The sequence below is a fragment of the Macaca fascicularis genome, chromosome 12 (assembly GCF_037993035.2).
Source record: "Macaca fascicularis isolate 582-1 chromosome 12, T2T-MFA8v1.1".
In the NCBI taxonomy this organism is placed as follows: Eukaryota; Metazoa; Chordata; class Mammalia; order Primates; family Cercopithecidae; genus Macaca; species Macaca fascicularis.
In genome coordinates, this window is record NC_088386.1 from 16,101,881 (window position 1) to 16,124,941 (window position 23,061).

At 37.3% G+C, this 23,061-nt stretch overlaps 1 protein-coding gene across 4 annotated transcripts in view; it reads right to left on the reverse strand.

The window, feature by feature from the left end:
- The window catches only part of DPP10 (dipeptidyl peptidase like 10), a 1,411,130-nt gene that overhangs the window by 100,990 nt on the left and 1,287,079 nt on the right, over positions 1-23,061 (reverse strand). For all 4 annotated transcript variants that reach the window (XM_005572966.5, XM_065525407.2, XM_005572965.5 and 1 more), the window contains one exon: positions 9,263-9,383. In XM_005572966.5, coding sequence (XP_005573023.3) covers positions 9,263-9,383 — 121 coding nt within the window. The remainder of the gene's footprint in view (positions 1-9,262; positions 9,384-23,061) is intronic.

The following is a 23,061-nucleotide window of genomic DNA, read 5'->3' on the forward strand; positions in this document are numbered from 1 at the left end:
GAGAACAAAAGGTCATGATGGTATCTTTGGAAAAGCCCGTCTCTTCTGTCGTTGCAGGAAAACTATGGCTACAGTCCAAGATAACATAGGAACGGTTGCAGGGCTGCAATACATATTAGAGGCTCAACTCCATTTGTTCTTTTAAAGTAAGCCAAAGATATTCATAAAGATGGATTGGGACCCCAACACACAGGATAAGAATGTTTGGACAAAAGTATACAGTATAGTTACGATATCTGGGACAATCTTATAAACAACACATTATGGTTGAGTGCTGCTGTATGTGGTTAATTTTATGGCTGAAGACACTGAACATCAAAATTCTGACAAATCTTCTTCCTGACAGAGGCAACCTCTATCCTAGGGAACAAGACCTCCTCTGCATAGAGGTAGAGAATGGGAGACAAATTTATTTAAAATTTAAAAGTGTGCAACACTGGGGATGTTTCTAGAAATCTAGTAGTTTGGGATACACTGGGCTATCTCTTCTAAAGTGAGAGAAAAATTGTTGATTGTACTTATGCAAAAGTAAACAGGAATTGAATTCTTTGGACTTTGAAAACAACATAAGCTGCATTGACATATGTTCTCTGTTCTGTATCCCAGACAAGCTGTAAAGCTGCTCGTTCTGAGTAGAATCCGTGTACCAGGGGGCCCTGCAACTGATCTAGGCCATGTTGCAACCTTCTCTATGTCCAGAACTTTGTGACTCCAGCAGATCCGATGGCAATGTCAGTGCCCATGGCAAATAGAGATGCTGTGTGGAGCCTCTGGGATGCTCCATATGACAATCATGGGACAGGCACTACAAGATTTGAAAAAAGACCATTGTCGCTTGTATTGAAAAATATTATCTATTTCAAGAGCAGCTCTTTCCAGGGCTCCAGCAGAAACATTTATCCTCACCATAGGATACCAAGTGAGTATGCAACCAAAACTGCCCGTCATGAAATGTTATCTGATCCACTGACCATAGACTAGAACACACACACACCATTCCACTAAAAAACAGAAGTGAAATTGAGCCAGAAAACAAATGTGACTGCCCATTGTATTGCGTTCTCTGCTTCATCCCCTCTCCTCATCTCACATCTGTGCCACAAGGCATGTTTTCTAACATGAGTTGGCAAGGGAGAAATAAACGCAGTCCTGGTTTATGGCAGGTCTGCATGATGTACAACAACAAGCTGGAATTGGGTAGGCTCTGTATTAGAATCTGACTCAGGAGTGGCACTGAAAGACAATAATAAACAGAAATCTTCCCAGTTGGTAAGATTTTGAAGGGAATACTTAGGTGTCCACTTTTCGTGGAAGGAGACTTAGTTTCGGGCATGGAAACGTCCTGACTCAGGCACAATAACTAATAAGGGTCCACCCATCAGGGATGTGGTAAAAAGTAAAATTAGAAAACTAGTGACAAGGAGGTTTAGGAAAAACAAGTGAATCGACTTACTAGAAAGGGGAAAAATTCAGGAAAAGATGACTGCAAAGTACATGTCCATCAGCCTCCGGCTCCCACTATTACCTGCCAGTGGTGGTGGCCACCACTGAGATTCTGACATAGTATCACTTCTCAGGGGAAGAGCTGATGACACGTGAATTTTCTGCCACAAAATATTTCCTTTTTTGAGATAATATAATGAGGAAGGCACATGAGTTATATGAAAACCCTTCCATCAAGACAGTGTAGCATTTTGTCATTACAGAGATACACATATATTCTGGGTGTGGATTTGCTTTTGCTGCCAACGGATCTGTTCAGCACTACTCTTTACAGAAACATTTATCTGTTACCATAATAATCTACATTACATTATCTCAAAAAAGGAAATATTTTGTGGCAAAAAAGCACCATGGGCTCAGTGGTGGTATTGACTAATTTCATCATGTTCCTCACTACCTATATGTACCTGGGCTGATAGAAGAATAAAATAGTCTGCTCTACCTCAGTTTTGGCACTATTTGTTTAGCAATAACCTTGAAGCCAGGATGTCATCCTTTAACACGCAGTGTGTCCCACCTGTATAGCCATGAGGTACAGATCTAGGCTCTAAGGGGTAGAAGTAGTAGTGTTATCTTTTATTACCACACCAATAACCCACAGAACACAATTTGCTTCTCATTCTCATAATATCGAAGTTGGTGAATTTAGAAGTCCATCGCCTAAAGGAAGAGGGTATCCACCAGGAATATAGTCATAATTCTGTTCCTCTAAAATGGAAACCGAAATTTTCTCCCCACCATTGTGGGCTCATTATGCAACCCCCTCCCCCCCAAAAAAAGACAAAACACAGTTACGCAGCTGGGTCTGATGATGGACCTCATCTGCCAGAAATAAAAATATGTTTGCTGTGCAAAGGAGGGCAAAGAGAAATACATTTGGAACTCAGGAGAGTCACAAATACATTTTTGCCCAATAGTACTGGTTGATGGAAAACCAAAATTGTAACAGCATAATTAACAAAAGGATGGGGCCAGGTGCAGTAGCTCATGCCTATGATCACAACACTTTGGGAGGCCAAGGTGGGCGGATCACCTGAAGTCAGGAGTTCGAGACCAGCCTGGCCAACATGATGAAACTGCATCTCTACTAAGAAATAATAATAAAAAAAAACCCACAAAAATTACCCAGGCATGGTGGGTGCCTGTAATCCCAGTTACTCAGGTGGCTCAGGCAGGAGAATCCCTTGATCCTGGGAGCTGGAGGTTGCAGTGAGCTGAGATGGTGCCACTGCACTCCAGCTTGAGCAACGGATCAAGACTCTTGTGGAAAAAAAAAAAAAAAAAAAGAAAGAAAGAAAGAAAAAAAGAAAAGAAAAGGATGGAAAGGAGTAAGATTCGGCAGGAATGAAGTTTTGGTCTGCCCCACCTGTTAAATAACCTCTCTAGCATGCTGACAGAAAGTAAAAGTAAAAGAAATAAACATTTGAAGAAGGCAACTGTAATTACCAATTAAGATTACATAATAAGCTTTTAAAAAAATTATTATTAATGGGGGCATTTCTCCACAACCTTCTACAAAAAATACGAGTGGCAGCTATGTTTACAAATTCCAGATATATAACAGGACTAATACCATCCTGCAATGAAGCAATAGCAGATAAGATGTTGCGTGCTTCTTTTCCTGGGACACAAACTTTTAATTTGAATAATAAGAATATTCTTAAGTTCTTTGACTTTTTCTTGGGTATGACCACTATGAAACCCTAGCAAATCAAATGAAGGGAGGAAGTGAGTACATGGAATTTATTTTCTTATCTCCCATGCATCAAAATTATGTGAGTTTGGCTTTGCCCAACCAAAAGCCACTGCTTCTATTTCTGCAAAAAATTTACAGCATTCTCTCTTAGTTTCAGGTGAGTGCTGTGTCCCCTTCCCCCTTCGGCTGCTAATGGCTAAACCATTACAAGCCATGGTTTGTGGCATTTACGTTGTTCATGATAAGGGTCCCCTTCATAGCTTAAACCTCCTTGAATTACTCCCTTTTAAATGTGCCACCTTTCTTCAGTTGTGATATTGACACTGATTTATACAACTAACTTACAATTTTGTTAAGGAGACATGAGTTATACACATGACACATTGAGGAAAAAATATACATATATGTTTGTGTGTATATACATGCATGCTAAGGGCCAAATTGAGTGTAAACTCCAAGTTCTTTTTTTTTTTTTTTAAAGATGGAGTCTCACTGTGTTACCCAGGTTAGAGTGCAGTGGTATGATATTGGCTCACTGCAACCTCTGCCTCCAGGGTTCAAGTGATTTTCCTGCCTCAGCCTCTCAAGTAGCTGGGACTACAGGTGCTCACCACCACTCCCAGCTAATTTTTGTATTTTTATTAGAGACGGGGTTTTACCACGTTGGTGAGGCTGATGTCGAACTCCTGGAACTCCTGACTTCAGTTGATCCACCCACCTCGGCCTCCCAAAGTGCTGGGATTACAGGAGTCAGCCACCGTGCCTGGCCCCACTGTAAACTCTAAGTTCTACAAGATTTGAAGGTACAAAGATACCCTGTTGGCTAAAATCAATACTGTAGATTTCGAAGAAACAGGTTCTGTCATAGGTGCTGAAGTATGTGTGTCCAGTACTTCCCAAGAGTAAGCCTGACCCAAATTGGAGTATGCTTTTCAAGAGAAACGAGGCATCGCCTACTGTCATTTATTTTAGAGTGACATATGATTAATATTCTTCCCCATAAAAATGCTAATGTAGCAAAACAATCATATAGAGAGCCTTGTGACTTTCTTCAAGTGGAAAAATAAAGCTACCTGGAATGGGAAGGAGGTAAATAAGAGAATCTTTAATATGCATTTGCTCAACAGTCATCCTGGATAAGGCACAAGCTTCTTTAATCGCAACTAATGGGCACATTTGCTCATGGATTGAAACTTCCTATGTTAATTATATCATATTAATTACAAAGAATTTATTTTTACAAATGGTGTTTCATTCCCATTTAGTGTAGGTTTGGCTCTTCATCGTTTTTATCACTCCGATTTAGAAAATCTCACTGCAGAGCAGATGGAGTTTTCAGTACATGTGGTTTTACATCACAGACACTTAAAAACGTAGCCACAACACGAAGCACTCCCACAGTACTGAGATACAACCATTGTGTTTAGATTAATGTGCTATTGTAAAAAGCAAGTTGATTCTTTCCATTTTTAGTTTATCACTTTAGACCAGCAGGATTTCCTGAGGATGCTACTTGCAGCTCTGCAGGCCTGTGTTTGATTTTTTTTTTTTTTTAATTTTCTGCATTTCACTGTCAAATTCCTTGAAAGAACAGTCTGTATTCATAACCTTCTCACTCCCCATTTACACCTCCATCCACTGCAGTCTTGGTTTTGGCCCCACCAACTAAATGATTTTACTCCTGTCAAGGCCATCAATGATCTATGAGCAAATCCAACAAAAACTTGGGAATCCTTTCCTTGTTTGACCTCTGGAGACTCAGCACTCCTAATAACCCTGCCTTCCTGTGATTTCCATGCTGCAGCCCCATAGATGGCACTGAGTAAGTGCTCAATAAATATCTGTTGAATCAATGCAACTTCATGTCACCAAAAGACATTAACGTGAAACAAACATGAATGTGAAAATAGGTATTTTGCCCTGTTTTATTTCAACACAATAGTGTAACAATCAGAATCTGCTGGTAAGAATGTTGCTTATCTCGTGAATTTTTCCTCACCTTTTAATTCTTGTCATTCTTGAAGACCAACACAAGAACCATGTCTTCTATGAAGCACCTGACATTCCTCCATCCAATCAGACTTAGTTCTACTTATAATTCTATGTAGTATGTTAAATAAATACTATTTATATGTATATTTACTATGCTCCAAATGGTTCCCAATACAATAGTTGTTTATTGTTTATCACTGCACTAAGTTGGAAATACCCGAGACATGGATCACTGAAATCTGACAATTTAGGTCCCAAAATGTGTGCTGTGTCTTGGGGAACAGTGAAGGAAATCCCCCTGTAACAAATAGAGTAGACTAGTGACTAAGCCCTGGCTTTAGAAACAAAAGACACATTCAAATGCTGGCTCTCCTACTCATTAGCTCTGAGGCCATGTCTAAATCACAGATCCTCTCTGAGTCTTGGTTTCTTTTTTAAATTTTTTCTTTGGAGACATGGTCTCACTTCTGCTACCCAGGCTGGAGTGCAGTGGCATGATCTTGACTCACTGCAGCCTCAACTTCCTGGCTTAGGTGATCCTCCCACCTCAGCTTCCAGAGTACGGGGAACCACAGGCATGCGCCACCCCACCACTCCACGCAGTTAATTTTTTTTTTTTTTTTGAGACAGACTCTCATTCTGTTGCCAGGCTGGAGTGCAGTGACATGATCTCGGCTCTGTAACCTCCGACTCCCTGGTTCAGGTGATTTTCCTGCCTCAGCCTCCCAAGTTGCTGGGATTACAGGCATGTGCCACCACGCCCAGCTAATTTTTGTATTTTTAATAGAGACAGGGTTTCACCATGTTGGCCAAGATGGTCTCGATCTCCTGACCTCATGATCCGCCCGCCTTGGCCTCCCAAAGTGCTGGGATTACAGGCATGAGCCACCATGCCCAGCCTTTTTTTTGTATTTTTAGTGGAGATAGGATTTTGCCATATTGCCCAGGCTGGTCTTGAACTCCTGCCTCATTTGATCCACCCGCCTCAGCCCCTCAAAGTGCTAGGATTGCTGGCACGAGCCACAGCACTGGGTACGTCTTGGTTTCTGAGTAAATGATTAGATACACAAACATTGTGTTGATTAAATCACATACACGTACAGCATTTCCTAGTTATCTGCAACATAGAAGCCCAAAGTATGGCAAAAACTATAATTTTTCCTTTCCCCTTTGGAATGTGTCAGGCCTAGAGCATCATCACAAAAGTTTGTATTACCCGTTTGTTCTGCTCTCCACAATCCCTACAAACAGTTAACTCTCAGACCAAATACATAGATTTTTATTCTTTAGTTAGGAAAATTACCATATTTGTCAGAAAACAGTCTCTAATTTCTCTCCTTAAAATTTCCTTAAAAATGTAATGCCCATAAACCTGTATGAAGCCTTTTCAATAGGACAGAGACCCAAGTCATCGTAATTCGGGTTGGAGCAGCGCAATAAGCATGATCTACATTGAGTATACCCTCAGTTAACTGAAAAGTTCATCGATGTTACAGACCACCTTTTATCACGGTTGCACATCAGTACGTGGTTCAGTGCCCACATTGCTGCTAAACTAGTCTTCTGTTCCCTGAAACCCAATGTTCCTCGTTAATGTTTGCTCACTATGTCTGCCACCACTACTTACTAGTGACCCGAACCAGAAGACACAGAATCATCCTTGACTTCTTATCATTCACCCCATCTCCTTAGCCACTAAGACATATATATTTCGTTGTCTCATCAGTTTTAGAATCTTTCTTCCTTTTTACTGCTTTAACCCTAGTTCCATTGCTCGTTATCTCTTGATAGAACACAGAAGAAGCCTTACAGACGCTCACTGTCTCTTTCCACCATTAGACCCCAGGTTCCACTGTGGCAAAAACAATCTATTCATATGGAAGATCCAACCTTGTCACTCCCTTACTTGAAAAGTCCTATTAGTTTTCCTAATAAATGGTAGAAAAATAATTGAAATTCCAAATCATTGATAGAGGTCACTATCCCTTGGTTCTTGCTATCTTCCTTTATCTCAAATTTTATGGCCCAATTATATCAAGGAGACTTTTCCCTAGGGACACACTTGTGAGTTTTTGCAAATTGTTACATCTGCTTAGATTTTTCCTTCCTTATTTCTTCTCATGCGTAACACTTGTTAATTGTTCAGGCTTGACTCAGATGCTCTCTCTCTCTTCTCTCTCTCTTCTCTCTCTCTCTCTCTCTCTCTCTCTCTCTCTCTCTCTCTCCCCTCCTCGTTTTAAGAGGTAAGGATCTCACTCTGTTGCCTAAGCTGGAGTGCAGGGGCCTGGATCATAGCTCATTGCAGCTTTCAACTCCGGAGCTCAAGCAATCCTCTCTTATTAGCAATCCTCTCTCTTCAGCTGGGAACACAGGTGCATGCCACCACATCTGGCTAAGTTTTTAAACTATTTAGTAGAAATGAGAAAGTTGCTTTGTTGCCTAGGTGTGTCTGGAACTCCTGGCTTTGAATAATTCTCCCACCTTGGCCTCCCAAAGCGCTGAGATTACAGGCTTGAGCTACTGTGGTTGGCCAGGGTTTCTCCTTTAGAAAAATGCTTGCAAATCCCTAGAATGGTATCATTCCTTTATTCTGCCATAGAATTATGTGTTGACTAAGATTCAACTACTTACCACACTGCATTAACATGGTTTCTTCATCTGTCAGGTTGTCACACAGTAACAATAATACTTTGAAGAAAAAGGATATGTCTTAGTCTTCGCACTTCAATTAACTCCTGCTACCTAGATTGCCAGAACTAACCAGATTTTAAATGTGTTCTCCACCTGTTTATTAAATTCTGGGGGCCATCCCAGTCCCCTCCAGTAATTTATCTCTTTGAAATAGAAAAGCCAAATTTAGATTCTGTCACTCTCAACCAATGAACCCTCCTTACCTGTGTATTTCTTTTTCTAATATACACTTTCACAGCATACTTATTGTTGATATTTTCATGAAGCTCTCACTGCTCTTCACAATAAATTGTAGCCTCTAAACATCTTATTTGATGCTGGCATGTACACAGAAATCTATTATAGATATAAATATACATGTACACATATACATATAAATCTCAAGGGTTACTACATCTCTTCCTTAATAAACTAGCTCCACCTAACACAAGATTTCACATAAATATATGGTCTATCAGAGCAGTACTTTTTGCTCTGCCTTTTATCTTAGCACCTAGACACCTATCTGGAATACAGTAGGCCTTCAATGATATTATTTGAGTGACAGAATGAATGAATGAATAATTGGTCTAAATTATTCACTTTTCTTATAGAATTAAAAATACCAATTCTGAGATAGAGAGATTACATTTGCAAATACTGCCCATGAAATAAAATTCACTTTTTGAATGAGTCATAGCTTTATAATTTATAATAAAGTAGACTTACTTTCAATCTTGACATATTTTGCCAAAATCAGCCGAAGCGTCTGAAACATAGGTAATAAACTCAAACTTTGCATCTTCCCCAGGCAATCTGTATCTAGAACTCAGCTGATAATTGGTATGTGATAAAAACTGGATAACTTTTCATCACCTGATTTATTTTTACATTCTCAGCTATTACTAAAACTTGATTCAATAGATATTGAAAATAACTCTTCATGTGGGTTTTATTTTGCTCCCTCTGTAATAGCTTATAAAGTGTGACAGAATGTCCCTAATGGAAATAACTAAAATCAGGTGGCTTTCTATGCATTTTTTTTTTTTAGAAATAAAGGTTTCTGTTTCTTCTTTTCCAGAGAGTCAGAAAAAAATTCAGCACCTAATTCCAAAGTGATGTAAGGTAACCATTTACTTTCATTAGTTGTCCTCACAAATAATATCTATCTAACCTGTATGTACACGTATATACCAAATGTGGAATCATATAAGTAGATGTAAATCACAACCACACAAAATATAAGCGCTTGCAAAGATATGAAAGCATGAGGGCAATTTTGAGAGGAAATGAGAAGAAATTGTACTATAAGTATTGCTCCAGAATGAATAGACTTTTTTTGGTAGATTTTGTATAAAAAATGTCATTTGTTTCTTTTGAAACTAAATCTGATCAACTCACCTTCATATAACCAGTCAGCAATCCCGTTAAAAATTATTTCTTCTTTTCCAGAAGATGTCAGTCGCAATGAACTGCTCTTTATATCAGGTTGATAGTAGATATTATTTTCAAAAATATAAATCTGGATCAGAAAACATGTGAAACAAACAAAAAACCCAACACGTTAGGATGCCTTTTAAAACTTTAGTATTACAGAATGATCACTGAATAGCCATGTTGTATTATTTACCACTTCAAGTTGTTTTTATTTAAGGCATATGTTTTTATTGCTTTCAATTATTAATGCTGTTTTCTGTTTTATTGTATCAATATCAAGTTGTCATTTGGAAATTCCATGGCACTTGGTATTGATGTTTTTAAATCCATATTTTTAGCAACAATATTTCAACTACTTAATAATTTCTCTCCATACCACAAAATTGGTTTGGCTTTCAGATAACATTTTGCATACTCAAGAGACTGATAACTGTACCTATAAGCCATTTTAGTAATGCCAACTGACTGTTTGAAGAGCTTCAATTTGGAGTCTTTACTTTTACAAAAATGCATTTGGTGATCAATAAAATAATCTCTAGATAATCTCTCTGATTCTATCCAGCTCAGCTCACAGATTCACTGATGGTAGAAATGATAATAAAATTCCTTTGAACTGATAAGTGGAACACAGCTTCCATTGCACCAGTCTTGGCAACTCTTTTGTAAATAGCACAGCAATAATAACCTTGTAACTGAGAGTTCCAGAAAGAGTTTTGATTTGAACATATCACAGAGTCTGCCAAAATAATGTCAACAATAGCCCCAACAACAGGAACAAACTAAATAAGTCAGGATGTGCCTATGATATAGATCATTCAGGATAACATTTTTTATAATTCACTTTACAATGTCTTTAATGCCCAATATTTGAAGCTGCTGACCCATGTGGTATTATAACCTTCCACAGAACCATGTTTCTATGGTTAGGGGAAGCAGAACATTGTCCAGGGCAAGCCAAATTGCTGTTTAGATCAAACGTTCTACTAAGAAAGTGAAAGATGGCATAGGGCCCGTATATCTTAGCATGCATTAGAATCAATACACAATAGCGAATAGAGAAAACACAAGAACTTCCAAAACAATTGTCTGAATAATTACGAGGCCCTAGATTTTAAATCTTGGTGTGCACAGTGACAAAAGCAATTTTAATATCTAGAACATTTCATGGATATTCTATTATAATTCTGGTGATTTAACAAGCATTTACAGGTGGGTGTATTTAATTATTAATTCCACCACTACAACAGGATCTTTTTTATATCACAGGTGAGAATCTCAATATCAGAGTAAGAATGCAAAAATAAATAAAAACAATGAAAGGAGGGTACTGCAGGGTGCTTAAAAGCATGGGCTTTATAGCCAGGCAGCCTAAATTTAAAATCCTAATAACCTTGATAGCATTCTTAACCTTTCTAAATCTCAGTCCTCTACTTTGTAAAATGCGAATAATACTCACACATACCTTACAGATCTGTGGTGAAGCATAAATGAGATGATGAATACAGAATAAAGAACACATTGGGCTATTACTAAAAGCAGGGTGGCCTGTATACAAGATAACCTGGTTCAGAATGTTAAGAGTTTTGGAGGCAACAAACTCTAAGTCAAAATGAAACCTCTACAGCTTTAGCTGATATGTACATCATCCCAATGTTTGGCTGGTAGAGTACACATTATATTAGTTAAATATGTATTAGGAGTAGCAGCAGAACAGTAGCAGCAATAGTGGTAGTATTAATAGTAGGAAGGCAGGGGACATGGAGGAGGAGAGAGATATTAACAAATGAGATGTATTGCTTTCACCTCAGTTAGAAAGTTCTCAGGTGAGACAATGAAACAGAAATAAGCTTATTATTGAAATTACGTGGATCACACTTAGGCAAAAGTTTGAGTATTACCTCTCAGGTTCCTTAACACTGGATAGAAGTTGGATTTAATGACTTTCACGATCCCTGACAACTGAGAAAAAATATGAACTTTGTTCTAGCCAACTGAAGCATAAGCTTTACACCTTTCAGATACTACATCCTCTTGCTTTTCACAAACAGTATACAACACAGGTGCACAACGTTTTCCTTACTTGGAGGAAATGCCTTTCCTGTGCCTGAACCTTCTAGTAGGACTTGTGAGTCATAACAGCACAGAAGATGCACACATGGTCTGCTCAGCACCTGTTGCTCTTATTAGGAGGGGAGGTGACCTCACCCAAAGTAATATGGTTCAAAATTCTCAGCTTTCTGAAGGAAATACAATCTAAGTCAAAATAATTAATAAAACCTCCACGACTTCAACAGATGTAAAAATTATCCAAAACTATTGACCAGTAATTACATTTATATTTGACAGATTGGATGATATTCAGAATCCATATGAAACTGACATCTGCTTCAATGTAGAAAAACGAGCAATATGGAATCAGAATTTTAATGCCATGCCACGGAAAGCTGTAATACGAGAGAATGTCCACAAGATGTTTTCTTCAGTGGATAAAAAATAAGTAGCTGTCTTCATGAAAATGTGCATTTTTAATATCCTAATCCCTTTTCAATTATCAAGGTTTATCCTTTAGTTGTAGTTGTTTCAAACAATAATTGAAAACTCTAACTACTACCTTAACAATTTGAGAGCTGCAAGTATTCCCAGGTACTGTCTGAGCATTCTGATGAAATTAGACTGGATCCAAATGACAATCATCAAGGGCTGCATTTAGATTTAAATCACACTGAAAATATGACACACACTAATGCTATTTATCCTAATGTTATTGATTAAACTGTCACAACATTTTATACTATTATTTTCTTCAGTGAGTCACCTGATATGGTTTAGATCTATGTCCCTGCCAAATCTCATTTTGAGATGTAATCCCTAGTGTTGGAGATGAGGCCTGGTGGGAGGTGTTTAGGTCATGAGCATGCATCCCTCACAGCTGGGTGCTGTCCTCACAATATTGAATGGGTTTGTGTGAGATCTGGCTGTTTGAAAGTGTGTGGCGTTCCACCACCCCACTCTGTCTTCTTCTCTAGCCATGTGATATGCCTGCTCCTGCTTCACCTTCTGATATGAGTAAACACCCATGAGGCCTCCCCAGACGCCGAGCAGATGTGTATGCCAGCTTGCACAACCTGCAGAACCTTGAATCACTTAAACCTCTTTTCTTTATAAATTACCTAGTCTCAAGTGTTTATAACAATGCAAGAACAAACACCACCTAAGCAGCATAACAAATAAAAAGGGAAAGCTATTTGACGACTTAACTCTTCAATTTGCAGAGCCAGCCAACTTCCCAGTCTTTCAAGGTCAATGGTCTTACTCTACCCATAAAATAATTCAAAATGGGTAAAGTCACCACACACACACACACACACACACACACACACACACACACACACACATAAAGAAAGAAAGAAAATAGAAGAACAATTGAAATACTATGTACTGCATTATGCCAAGTTAGGAAATATGTAATAAACGTTTCAAGGGATATTCGAATCAATGTGTTAGTCAATGTTGCTCATTAACAAATGATTAGACCCAATATACATCACTGCTGGGCAGAAGTCTTTAAGAGCCAACTTTTAATTTGCCACCTTCTCTTCTGCCACAAGTACTACCAAATGCACCAGATGCTGGATTTCTGGATGAACAGCCATTAAGCAGATTCTCTCCACATCCACAAGGAACTTGTGATGAGCATGTGGCAAGAAATGAACATTTGATATTAAAACTTATTAAGATCTTCAGGTTGAGCTCAATTACAGTGTAAATTAGCTTACTGTGAGTGATTCAACCTGTCACAATGGCTGATATAAACAAAATTTTAGCCATCTTAAAAGAAAACAAAAACACAAAATAAAAGAAACATAATTAAACATTAGACCTGTTTTGGCTGAAATATTACTGAAAAGCTATTCTGCATTCAATGATTTGAGTACTTTTCATGATAATTTTAAATTAGAAAATGGAGAATCGCTGAAAAATCTCCACACATGATAATAGTTTGCAAAGATCTGCAAAGTTACAGTGGAGTTGAGATAGTATTTGCATTCATTCTACCGTGGCTTGCTTTCTGGGAAATAAAATTGTAATTAAGAAAGTATCCCAGATAATGCCTATTGGTGGCAGGGATGCAATGAAAACTGCCCTTTTCTAATTTAGTTGTAAAATTATAATGTGTTATGGCCATTTGGAAATATAATATGGCAATTGCAAACTTAACATATTCCATCTCACCAGCAATCCTAAACCTGGGACCTTGCTGTGTAGAAAAACAAAACAAAACAACAACAACAAAATACACCAACCTGTAGAGAAAAACGAGCAGTGATGTTCATTTCAGCCAAAAAGAAGAGTCACAGTGAAAACTCATCATAATTGAATTGAATGCCTGGACAGATTACTATTCATCCACACCATACAAAAACATTTATGACTTGAAGAGAATAAATTTGTGCTTGGAAAAAAATAAAGTTGACTTGGAAAATTTTCATTGAGATATCGTCAAGTAACAAAAGCAAGAAAGAAAACCAAAAGAAAACAAAAACAACAAAGAATTCGGTGTGAGCCCATTTTCATACACCAGACAATGATAATACTAACATAAATTCATACTATCAGTAATCTTACTGACATATACACATTGGATGTTGTCTGTTGGTACTCAGCCGCACTCCTGACCCTCTATGTTTTTTATTACTGGGGGTGGTTAGAAGCCTCAAATTTACATTTCTAAGACTTTCTTGCAAAATAGTCTTCTTAGCTTCTTTGCTAGTTGGCTTCTAGCTACTTTCTGCAGAAAAGGAGAGAGCTACCAGTCACAGACAGGAAGCATCTGGAAGTGGCTCTGGCACATCAGCTTCAGAAATAGCACCTCAGTGGCAGTGGTGATGGGAGTGTAAGCTCCCGGGTCCTGCCTTGATAATAGAAACATGTGTTTATCAGTTCTGCATACCACCACTTTGGCCCCTCCAGCCTTTACAACATTGTGACAATTGTCTGTATTAAATCTCTTCTATCTGAATCACTAGAGTAGTATCTGTTTTCCTGTTTGGAAACCCTTACTGAAACTGTACAAAAATGTATGAATATAGTTGCTTGGACAGTATAGTCATGCACTGCATTACAATGTTTTGGTCAGTAACAGACCATGCACGTGAGGGTGGTCCATGAAACTATAATACTCTATTTTTGCTATATCTTTTCTACGTTTGTATATGTGTGACACAAAGATACATATCATTGTGTTGCAGTTGCCCACAATATTTAGTACAGTAACATGCTTTACAGGTTTCATAGCTCAGGACCAATAAGCTGTACCATATAGCCTATTCGTAGTAGGCTATACAAAATAGGTGTGTATAGGTATGCCCTATGATGTTCACACAAGGACAAAATTGCCTAACAACACATTTCTCTGAACCTATCCCCATCATTAAGTGACACATGACTGTATTTTACAAATACATGAAAGCATGGGGAGACTATGGAAGGATCTGTGTTTGCCTTTTAATATGGATGGATGTACAGTGGGGCACAGAAGTGGAAAGCAGATAGTCAAACAGAAAAGACTAGGAAGACAGTGTAAAAACTTAAAAAAATCATCTGTGTGGTAAGAACACAACATGAAATCTACCCTCTTAAATTTGTAAGCGTACAATGCATTATCGTTGACTGCAGGTATAATGCCGTCCAGTTGATCTCTAGAGTTTACTAAACTCACTTGACTGAAATTCTGTGCATGTTGATTAGTAACTTCCCATTTTTCCTTCTCCCTCAGGCCCTGGCAACCACCATTTCACTCTTAAATTCTATGTATTTTTGATTCCCCATAAAAGGGGAATCATGCAGTATTTGTCTTTCTGTGCCTGGTTTATTTCACTTAGCAAAATGTCTTCAAGGTCCATCTATGTTGTTGCATATTGCACAATTTCCTTCTTTTTAAAGGCTGCATAGTCTTCCATTGCATATATATATATATAGCACATTACCCATTTATCTGTTGATGGACATTGAGACTGTTTCTACTTCCTGGCTATTGTGAATAGTGCTGCAATGACCATAGGAGTGCTAATAACTCTTTGAGATTCCAATTTCAATTATTTTGAATAAATACCCAGAAATGGCACTGCTAGATCATAAGGTAGTTTTATTTTTAGTTTGTTGAGGAACTTTCACGCTGTTTTCACATAGTTCCTGGATTATTTTGTATACTGAACAGTGTACGGGAGTTCCAATTTCTCCACATTTTTATCAACACTTTTTCTTTCTATAATAGCTGTCTTGACAGGTGTGAAGTGATATCTCATTGTGGTTTTGATTTGCATTTCCCTGATGATTAGTCACTGCACTTATTGTTGTACATGACTTCTACAAGTTTTTGTATGTAAATTATACATGTTTATGAATAAAGTACCAACGTTAATTTTAGTGATGATATACATATGATGATGTAATTGCGCTAAAGGTTCAGTTTGCACAAAACCATAGGGCAGCTTGAAAGCTAGATCACATAGTTAGAACCTACTTTTTTCAGTTATTGACAAATTTAAATTTGTTATGAGCCATGAGTGTTTAATCAGCTTTAGGAAAGTATTGGGGAAGATAATTAGTGATAGTTACAGAATAAGTGATGGACATGGGGGACTGCTGGCAGAAGAATGATTCAGATATTCTGCCTAATAGGAATTATAATTGGCAAAATGGAGTCATGATTCCTAACCCATGTCTTACATGTATATGCCTAAAATGTTTGTGAATTCCAATGTCAATGTTTTAGTATCTCCCACTTGAATCCTTCTAAGGTTCATCTTCCAGAGTCAACCACTGCAGCTCTTTTTAGCACTGGTTGCATATCCTTCAAAACATGAAGTTCTCACCTTTTTCACTGCCTAATAGAACTTGAACATTCCAGCAACCATATCCTCAGCTCCGTTTGGCTCCTGGCCCGCCACCCATATTCCAGCCTTACCATAGCCCCTGACAAAACATGTGCTTCAAAATTTATCTGGAACCTTAGGCCTTTTGTTTTACGAGGTAAAAATTGGATTTCATTAATTTTTTAGTCATGCCAGTTTATAAATGTCTTTAAGAACACATTTTAGAATAAACTAAATATTTGTCTTTAAATTTGGTGTAATATTGTTTTGGAAATAAATGAGGCACATGGAAATACTTCAGTGAAATAGAATCACTCTTAGGTTTCTATATCACATAGAAACTCTAACATGCTATATTTTATTTCAATAAATAAAAAAGTATTATCATATAGACTGTATTAAAACATATAAGTACATTTATAGTTATCTTTTATCAGAGAAAGGTATTACAAGAATAAGACACCTTGAATTCCATCACATACATAGGATGTTGCAAAACCTTTAAATCTGCTTAATAAATATAAATTTTTGAAATATTTGACATAATTTTAAATGGATCATTAAATATTGAAAAAATGTTTCCCCCTCTAAGCAATATGCTACATTTTATTCTGGAAACCATTTGGAGGAATTACTCTTTAAAATCTTGATGTATAAACTGATAAATGAAAAGTGCATGTTTTTATTTATATCATTTAGATTCTTTTGGTAGTATGAGTGAATATAAGCAAACACACACACAAAATATTTTGGTATTATAATTAGAATGGCTAAAATGAAAAAGAGAGCCACTCGTAAGTGTTGTCAAGGATGTGAAGCAATTGGAACTCTCATGCACTGCTGGTGGGAGAATAAATCGGTACGATCAAATTGTAAATCCTTTTAACAGTTCTTACCAAAGCAGAGCATAGGACTGACTCAGCAACTCCACTGTAAGGTATACATCTAACAGAAACAGATATGAGTAGATAGATAGATTTCTGTATCTGTGATTTCTGTATCAAAAGACACATGTGAACATGTTCTTAGTAATGCTATTTGTGATAGTCAATAATGATGTTACAAATCAGGACAATGATTACCCTTGCAGGTAAACAGTAACTGGTTGATGTCAGAATAGAGGTTTTTCATCTGTGTGAACAATGTTCTGTTTCTGCTCTGGGCACCATGCACACGGAAGCATTCACAAGGATCAGTTCTGTACATTTTATTGCATGCATGCTAATGTAAACTTAAAGCAAAAGGAAAAATGTTATATAGAATATATATTAGCATTTATACTTCATTAAGAATATTACCATAAAGACTTATCAAAATTTACTGAAAGCCACAATGCAGCATTCAACTTTACTTTTTATAAAATTCTGTTTCCGTAATTTGTCAGTATACAATAAATTGTGTGTGTCCATGTATATAATGCAAAGCAAAGCTAGGAGCACAAGTTAAACAGTTTGATTACCTCTGACATTTTGGCCTTAAATAAATCTCTCTGTTGGTTATAAAGTACTGCTTTCATATCTCTATAGAACCATCTCTGAGACAGAACAACTCATTCAAATCACTCATGTCACCTTTGCATCAGTACCTGACATTCTAGAAATAGAATCACTATCAGGAAACTATTATCCCTTGACATTTGCAATTATTCATATCAGGAAGCCCTTCCAAAACGTTCTTATTTCTTAAAACCTTTGCAGCACTTTATGCATTTTCAAAGAAATGAAATATGTCCCTTTGTCTTAAATTCATAATTATGTAAGTCACTTACCAGCCCTAAAGCCATATCTTTTAATCCATGCTTTTTAGGAGAAAAATGGATACCAGACAAAAGTTAGCAAAAAGACCAACTCCAATAAATGGAATATAAGGAATATAATAACAGACTTTCTCTTGGTTAAGTCAGTTCATAAAACTTATTTAGCAGAAGAGGAGACCTTGTGATGAATAAATCATTTTGGTAACTGAAAACATTAAGAAAAATATTTACAGGCCCCAAGAAATAAACTGGAATCTACAGGAGACAAACAGTCATCAATATTATAACTGTTATTTAAAAATCCCTTATGTGTTGATTTATGTGGGTCAAAGTGCTAGAAGATGGTTTTATCTAGTCATTGCATATCCATTTTCTTCTCTACCCAACTTTCTACTTTTTCACTTTTCCTTTACCACCCCATTGTCATGCCTTATTTTCCTTCTTCAAGCCCATTATCATGTAGGAAATATGTATCAGGTACCTCCTATGTGCTAGGCCCTGTGGTGAGCCTTGAGGTTATAAAGATTAAAAAATAGAAGATCTTATGTTCCAATGTGACTTTTCATTACAACCATACACAAATTAATATAGATATGGAGAATAAGGAAAAATAAAACCAATGGATGAGGGCATTACTTTAGCACAAAATGTTACTGCCTAATATGAGTGATTGCAGTAGAACTCAAAATGGAAAATAAAAATAAAAGCAAGATTTTTAGTAAAGAAAAAAGTACAGAAAAAAAGAGATCTAAGAACTGTAGAAATAGTCAGTAGCGAACTAAATGACAACTATGTTATCTGAAAGATAACTTTTTTCATGGTTCTGTAGAAAAGTGAAATTTTTATAAGGAGACATGAGATCTCATCCTGACAATGTTAATTGCTCTTTGTAATATTTGGGCAATCATATTACTTCATCTCTCTGAGTCTGTTTTCTCATTTGTAAAAACGCGATATTAATACTTCTCATGGTTGTCCACAGGTTTAAATAAACCAAAATCAGGTCATGGACGTTGGTCAGTGTACCTGTACATAGATGTTTGATTTTTTTTTTTAATTGCTGGAAGCTAGTGGTAAGTAATTTGCAACAAAATATAAAATATATAATTATAATTTAGAAAGAATCAAACATTTTTATCCAGTTACCCTGAAAATTACGTATATGCTTTAAAAGATGGTAAATTAATGACCACACACCCATTTTCTCTATACCGGCTACCTACTATACATTTTTTTCCTCTTATTTGGGTACTCTACGTCTGACTTCCCTTTCTATTTTGGAGGATCGTTGTATTATGTGAGTATCCATGGGAAGTACAACCCAGTCTTTAATCATAAGACAAAATCCAGATAAAATATCCTTAGGTCGTGCCCCCACCCTGGACTCTGAATTTTGAGAAAATAAAACTGTAATTGAAAAGTTATTCACAAAAGCAACAGCAGACCCTCAGTATCCAGCAAGGGTGGTGTGGTGCATGCCCATTAATGTGGCTTCCAGTTGCAGCATCCTAATCAGATTTTCCTGAACACATTCCTATGTTCAAAAATGTGTGGGCCCTCCTAACTCCTGTTCATTTTCCAGTTCTGAAATTCCAACTTTTTCTTTGATTCCGAGAGCTTATAGATATATTTTTAAGGAGTTCATTTTCTCTTGAAGTAAGCCTGAGTCTATTTCTGTTGCTTACTCCCAGGCATCCTAATTAGAAGGTGGCATGCAACAGTTTAACCTCCAAAGCCTCAATGTTAAGAAAGTCCTTCACTGTCATTTCTGTTGGTAGTGAGCTGAATTAACTACTCTTTCTTCCTAGGTGGGTGTCCCTCTCATTCATCCAAAGATTAACAACAGGGATCTTACATATGCATTTCAGCCTCTGACATTAAAATAATTTGTTTTTACATTTGTATTGTAACTCTTTGTATTTCAAATGGGGATTCCAAAATTCTTGTAAAAAATTCCATAAAGAATGAGGGACACTAGAAGAAATTCTCATATGCTTATCAATAGGTTTGTGCCTAATGCTTTTCCAGTTTATGGGCATGCTGATAAGAAAACAAATTGAAAAATGCAGAAGGTGGAACCAGACTTGGTTATCTCCCATGCACATTTTTCCCACAGCTCTTGACTTTTTATACTACTTCATGAAATTTCAAGGCATCTTTGGCCACAAATGAATAAATATTGTTTTTTTTTTTCAATACAGAAACATCCAAACATTTTTTACTATATTCTTCAAACACAATGTATACCAATAAAACAATCATAGAAAAGCGAACTTGGTTCCAAAATGCCCATGTCCAGAATTAACGTATTCCTTTTAGTATTCTTATGAACTTAAATTTAATTGAACCAATGATGACAGAGGATGAGAATCACTTAAATTCAAGCATAACTTAGGATCCAAAATAAAAAGCAGTTAGAATATTTCCCTGAGTCTTTTTCTCCCTATGAGATTCTATAGAATTGGCTATCGCTGGTACTTCAGTTAATCTGTCTGTTACAATGGGATCCAACTACATACTACCTACGATGTATACATGACTACATCACAATATACCCTAATCACTTTTAATTTGGGGGTGAAAAGTATGTCAAAAGGTATTCAACAGAGAAATTTCTAATTCTCAGTAATTCATGTTGGGTTGTTTGCAATAAATTATTCCGTTGTTCCTCCCTTCAGTTCTAAGTGCATTTTCCAATATAACAGAAGAGAAGCTGTCTGCTAGTGTTTTCATTGATACTGTACAATTCAATGACACCAACAATATTGTATTACTACACGTTCCACAAAGAAGAAAAACTAAACTCTTTAGGCTGAAATTACCAGCAAACTATATGGTTTAGAATGATCTCTTTTTTTTTTTTTAATTTCTTTTTTTTTTTTTTTTTTTGAGACCGAGTCTCGCTCTGTCGCCCAGGCTGGAGTGCTGTGGCCGGATCTCAGCTCACTGCAAGCTCCGCCTCCCGGGTTCCCGCCATTCTCCTGCCTCAGCCTCCTGAGTAGCTGGGACTACAGGCGCTCGCCACCTCCTCCGGCTAGTTTTTTGTATTTTTTAGTAGAGACGGGGTTTCACCGTGTTAGCCAGGATGGTCTCCATCTCCTGACCTCGTGATCCGCCTGTCTCGGCCTCCCAAAGTGCTGGGATTACAGGCTTGAGCCACCGCGCCCGGCTAGAATGATCTCTTAATCCATCTATAAGGCAGCTTCTGGCTTAGCGAACCGCATTCACTTGCCATTGCATAAATATGAATCAATGTCTGGATTTGTATTATTTGCTTCTTCATTGGAGAAGACATTGGTACACAAAACAAAATAGCTACCTTGGTCAGAACAGCTAGGTAGACTTCCTGGAAAAAGAACATTTTTGTCAAATGTTAATGCCAAATGATATTGTAAGTTTCCTATCATTTAAAGAAACGTGTAAATATATATTTGCTATTTGGAAGAAATACTTTTAAAATGAATTAATAAAGAAAATGTAAAGATAAAAGAAAAAAGAAAAGTGTGCATGTGTACAATTGTGCGGGTATGCACGGAGACGTGAGGATTATACAGTTTACTCATTCCTATACAGTTTCACTGTGCCTCTGAAACAACAGCAACCAAGTCACAGCCCCTGTTGCTGAACAATTCATGGTTTAACATGAGAAAGACAAGGAAGAGCTAACAAATTGACCAAATATGGTATGGTATGTTTATAATATAGTGAAGCATAAAGTGTTATTGGAATCTGAGGGAAGGTCATGAAACAGTCTGAATCTGGTTGAGAGATGGGTGGGTCAAAAAAAGGCTTCAGATGAACCATGGTATTTTAGCTGGGCCAACAAGTTCCAGTAGATTTTTCTTTTTATTTTCTATTTATTTATTTATTTATTTATTTTTTGAGATGGAGTTTTCTCTTGTTGCCCAGGCTGGAGTGCATTGGTGCAATCTTGGCTTACTGCAACCTCCGCCTCCTGGGTTCAAGTGATTCTACTGCCTCAGCCTCCTAAGCAGCTGGGATTACAGGCATGCGCCACCATGCCTGGGTAATTTTGTGTTTTTAGTAGAGATGGGGTTTCTCCATGTTGGTCAGGCTGGTCTCGAACTCCCAACCTCAGGTGATCCACCTGCCTCGGCTTCCCAAAGTGCTGGGATGACAAGCATGAGCCACTGAGCCTGGCTTTTTATAAATTTTATTTTTTATTTTTATTTTTATTTTTATTTTTTTTTTGAGACAAAGTCTTGCTCTGTCTCCCAGGCTGGAGTGCGATGGCACAATCTTGGCTCACTCCTACTTTTCCCTCTCAGGTCAAGAGATTCTCATGCCTCAGGCTCCCAAGTATCTGGGACTACAGGTGCCCGTTGCCATGACTGGCTAATTTTTGTATATTTTTAGTAGAAACGGGGTTTCGCCATCTTTACCAGGCTGGTCTTGAACTCCTGACCTTGTGATCCACCTGCCTTGGCCTCCCAAAGTGTTGGGATTATAGGCTTGAACCACCGCGCCCATCCAGTAGATTTTTCTAAGCAGAGAAAGGGCTATTTCAAGTAGAGAAACTAGTGTGAGGAAAGGCAGATCAAGATGACGCATGTTGAAACTACTGAGTGTAGAAAGAACCCAAAGGAAAGAAAGGCAAAGGTTAAGGCAAAGACATGTATGCTAGAGAAAGAGTGGGGTCAAGATACAAATGTAAAAGAAGTATTAGAGAACAAGAGAGATGCAGGGAAAATGCAGAGATAAGAGGGAGACACTTTCTTTAAAACTGTTCACTGTTTTCTTTGATTATTCTGAAGAGCTCCACCTAAAAACTGGCTAGAAAAATACTGGTCCAATTTTGGAGATACAATGATGGATAAAGAGTCAAGACATTTAAATATCATGATCCTAAGATCTTTCATTTGATTTTTAATTAATCTGGAAATTATTTTCTTTGCATTCTGCTCTAGTGGAAAAGCAGTAAGTGAATAGGATAGCAATAATCTCAACAATACTGTAATATAACAATTAAGGTAAAAGGATATCTCAAACGAACCTCCAAACACTTTTCCCATAGAAGTCTCCTACAGGTATTAATATAGTAAACAAACAACATGTGCTCAGTTACAATGGACTGTTTTTCACATCAGCCTTTGCTGGAAGGTGGGTGTGGC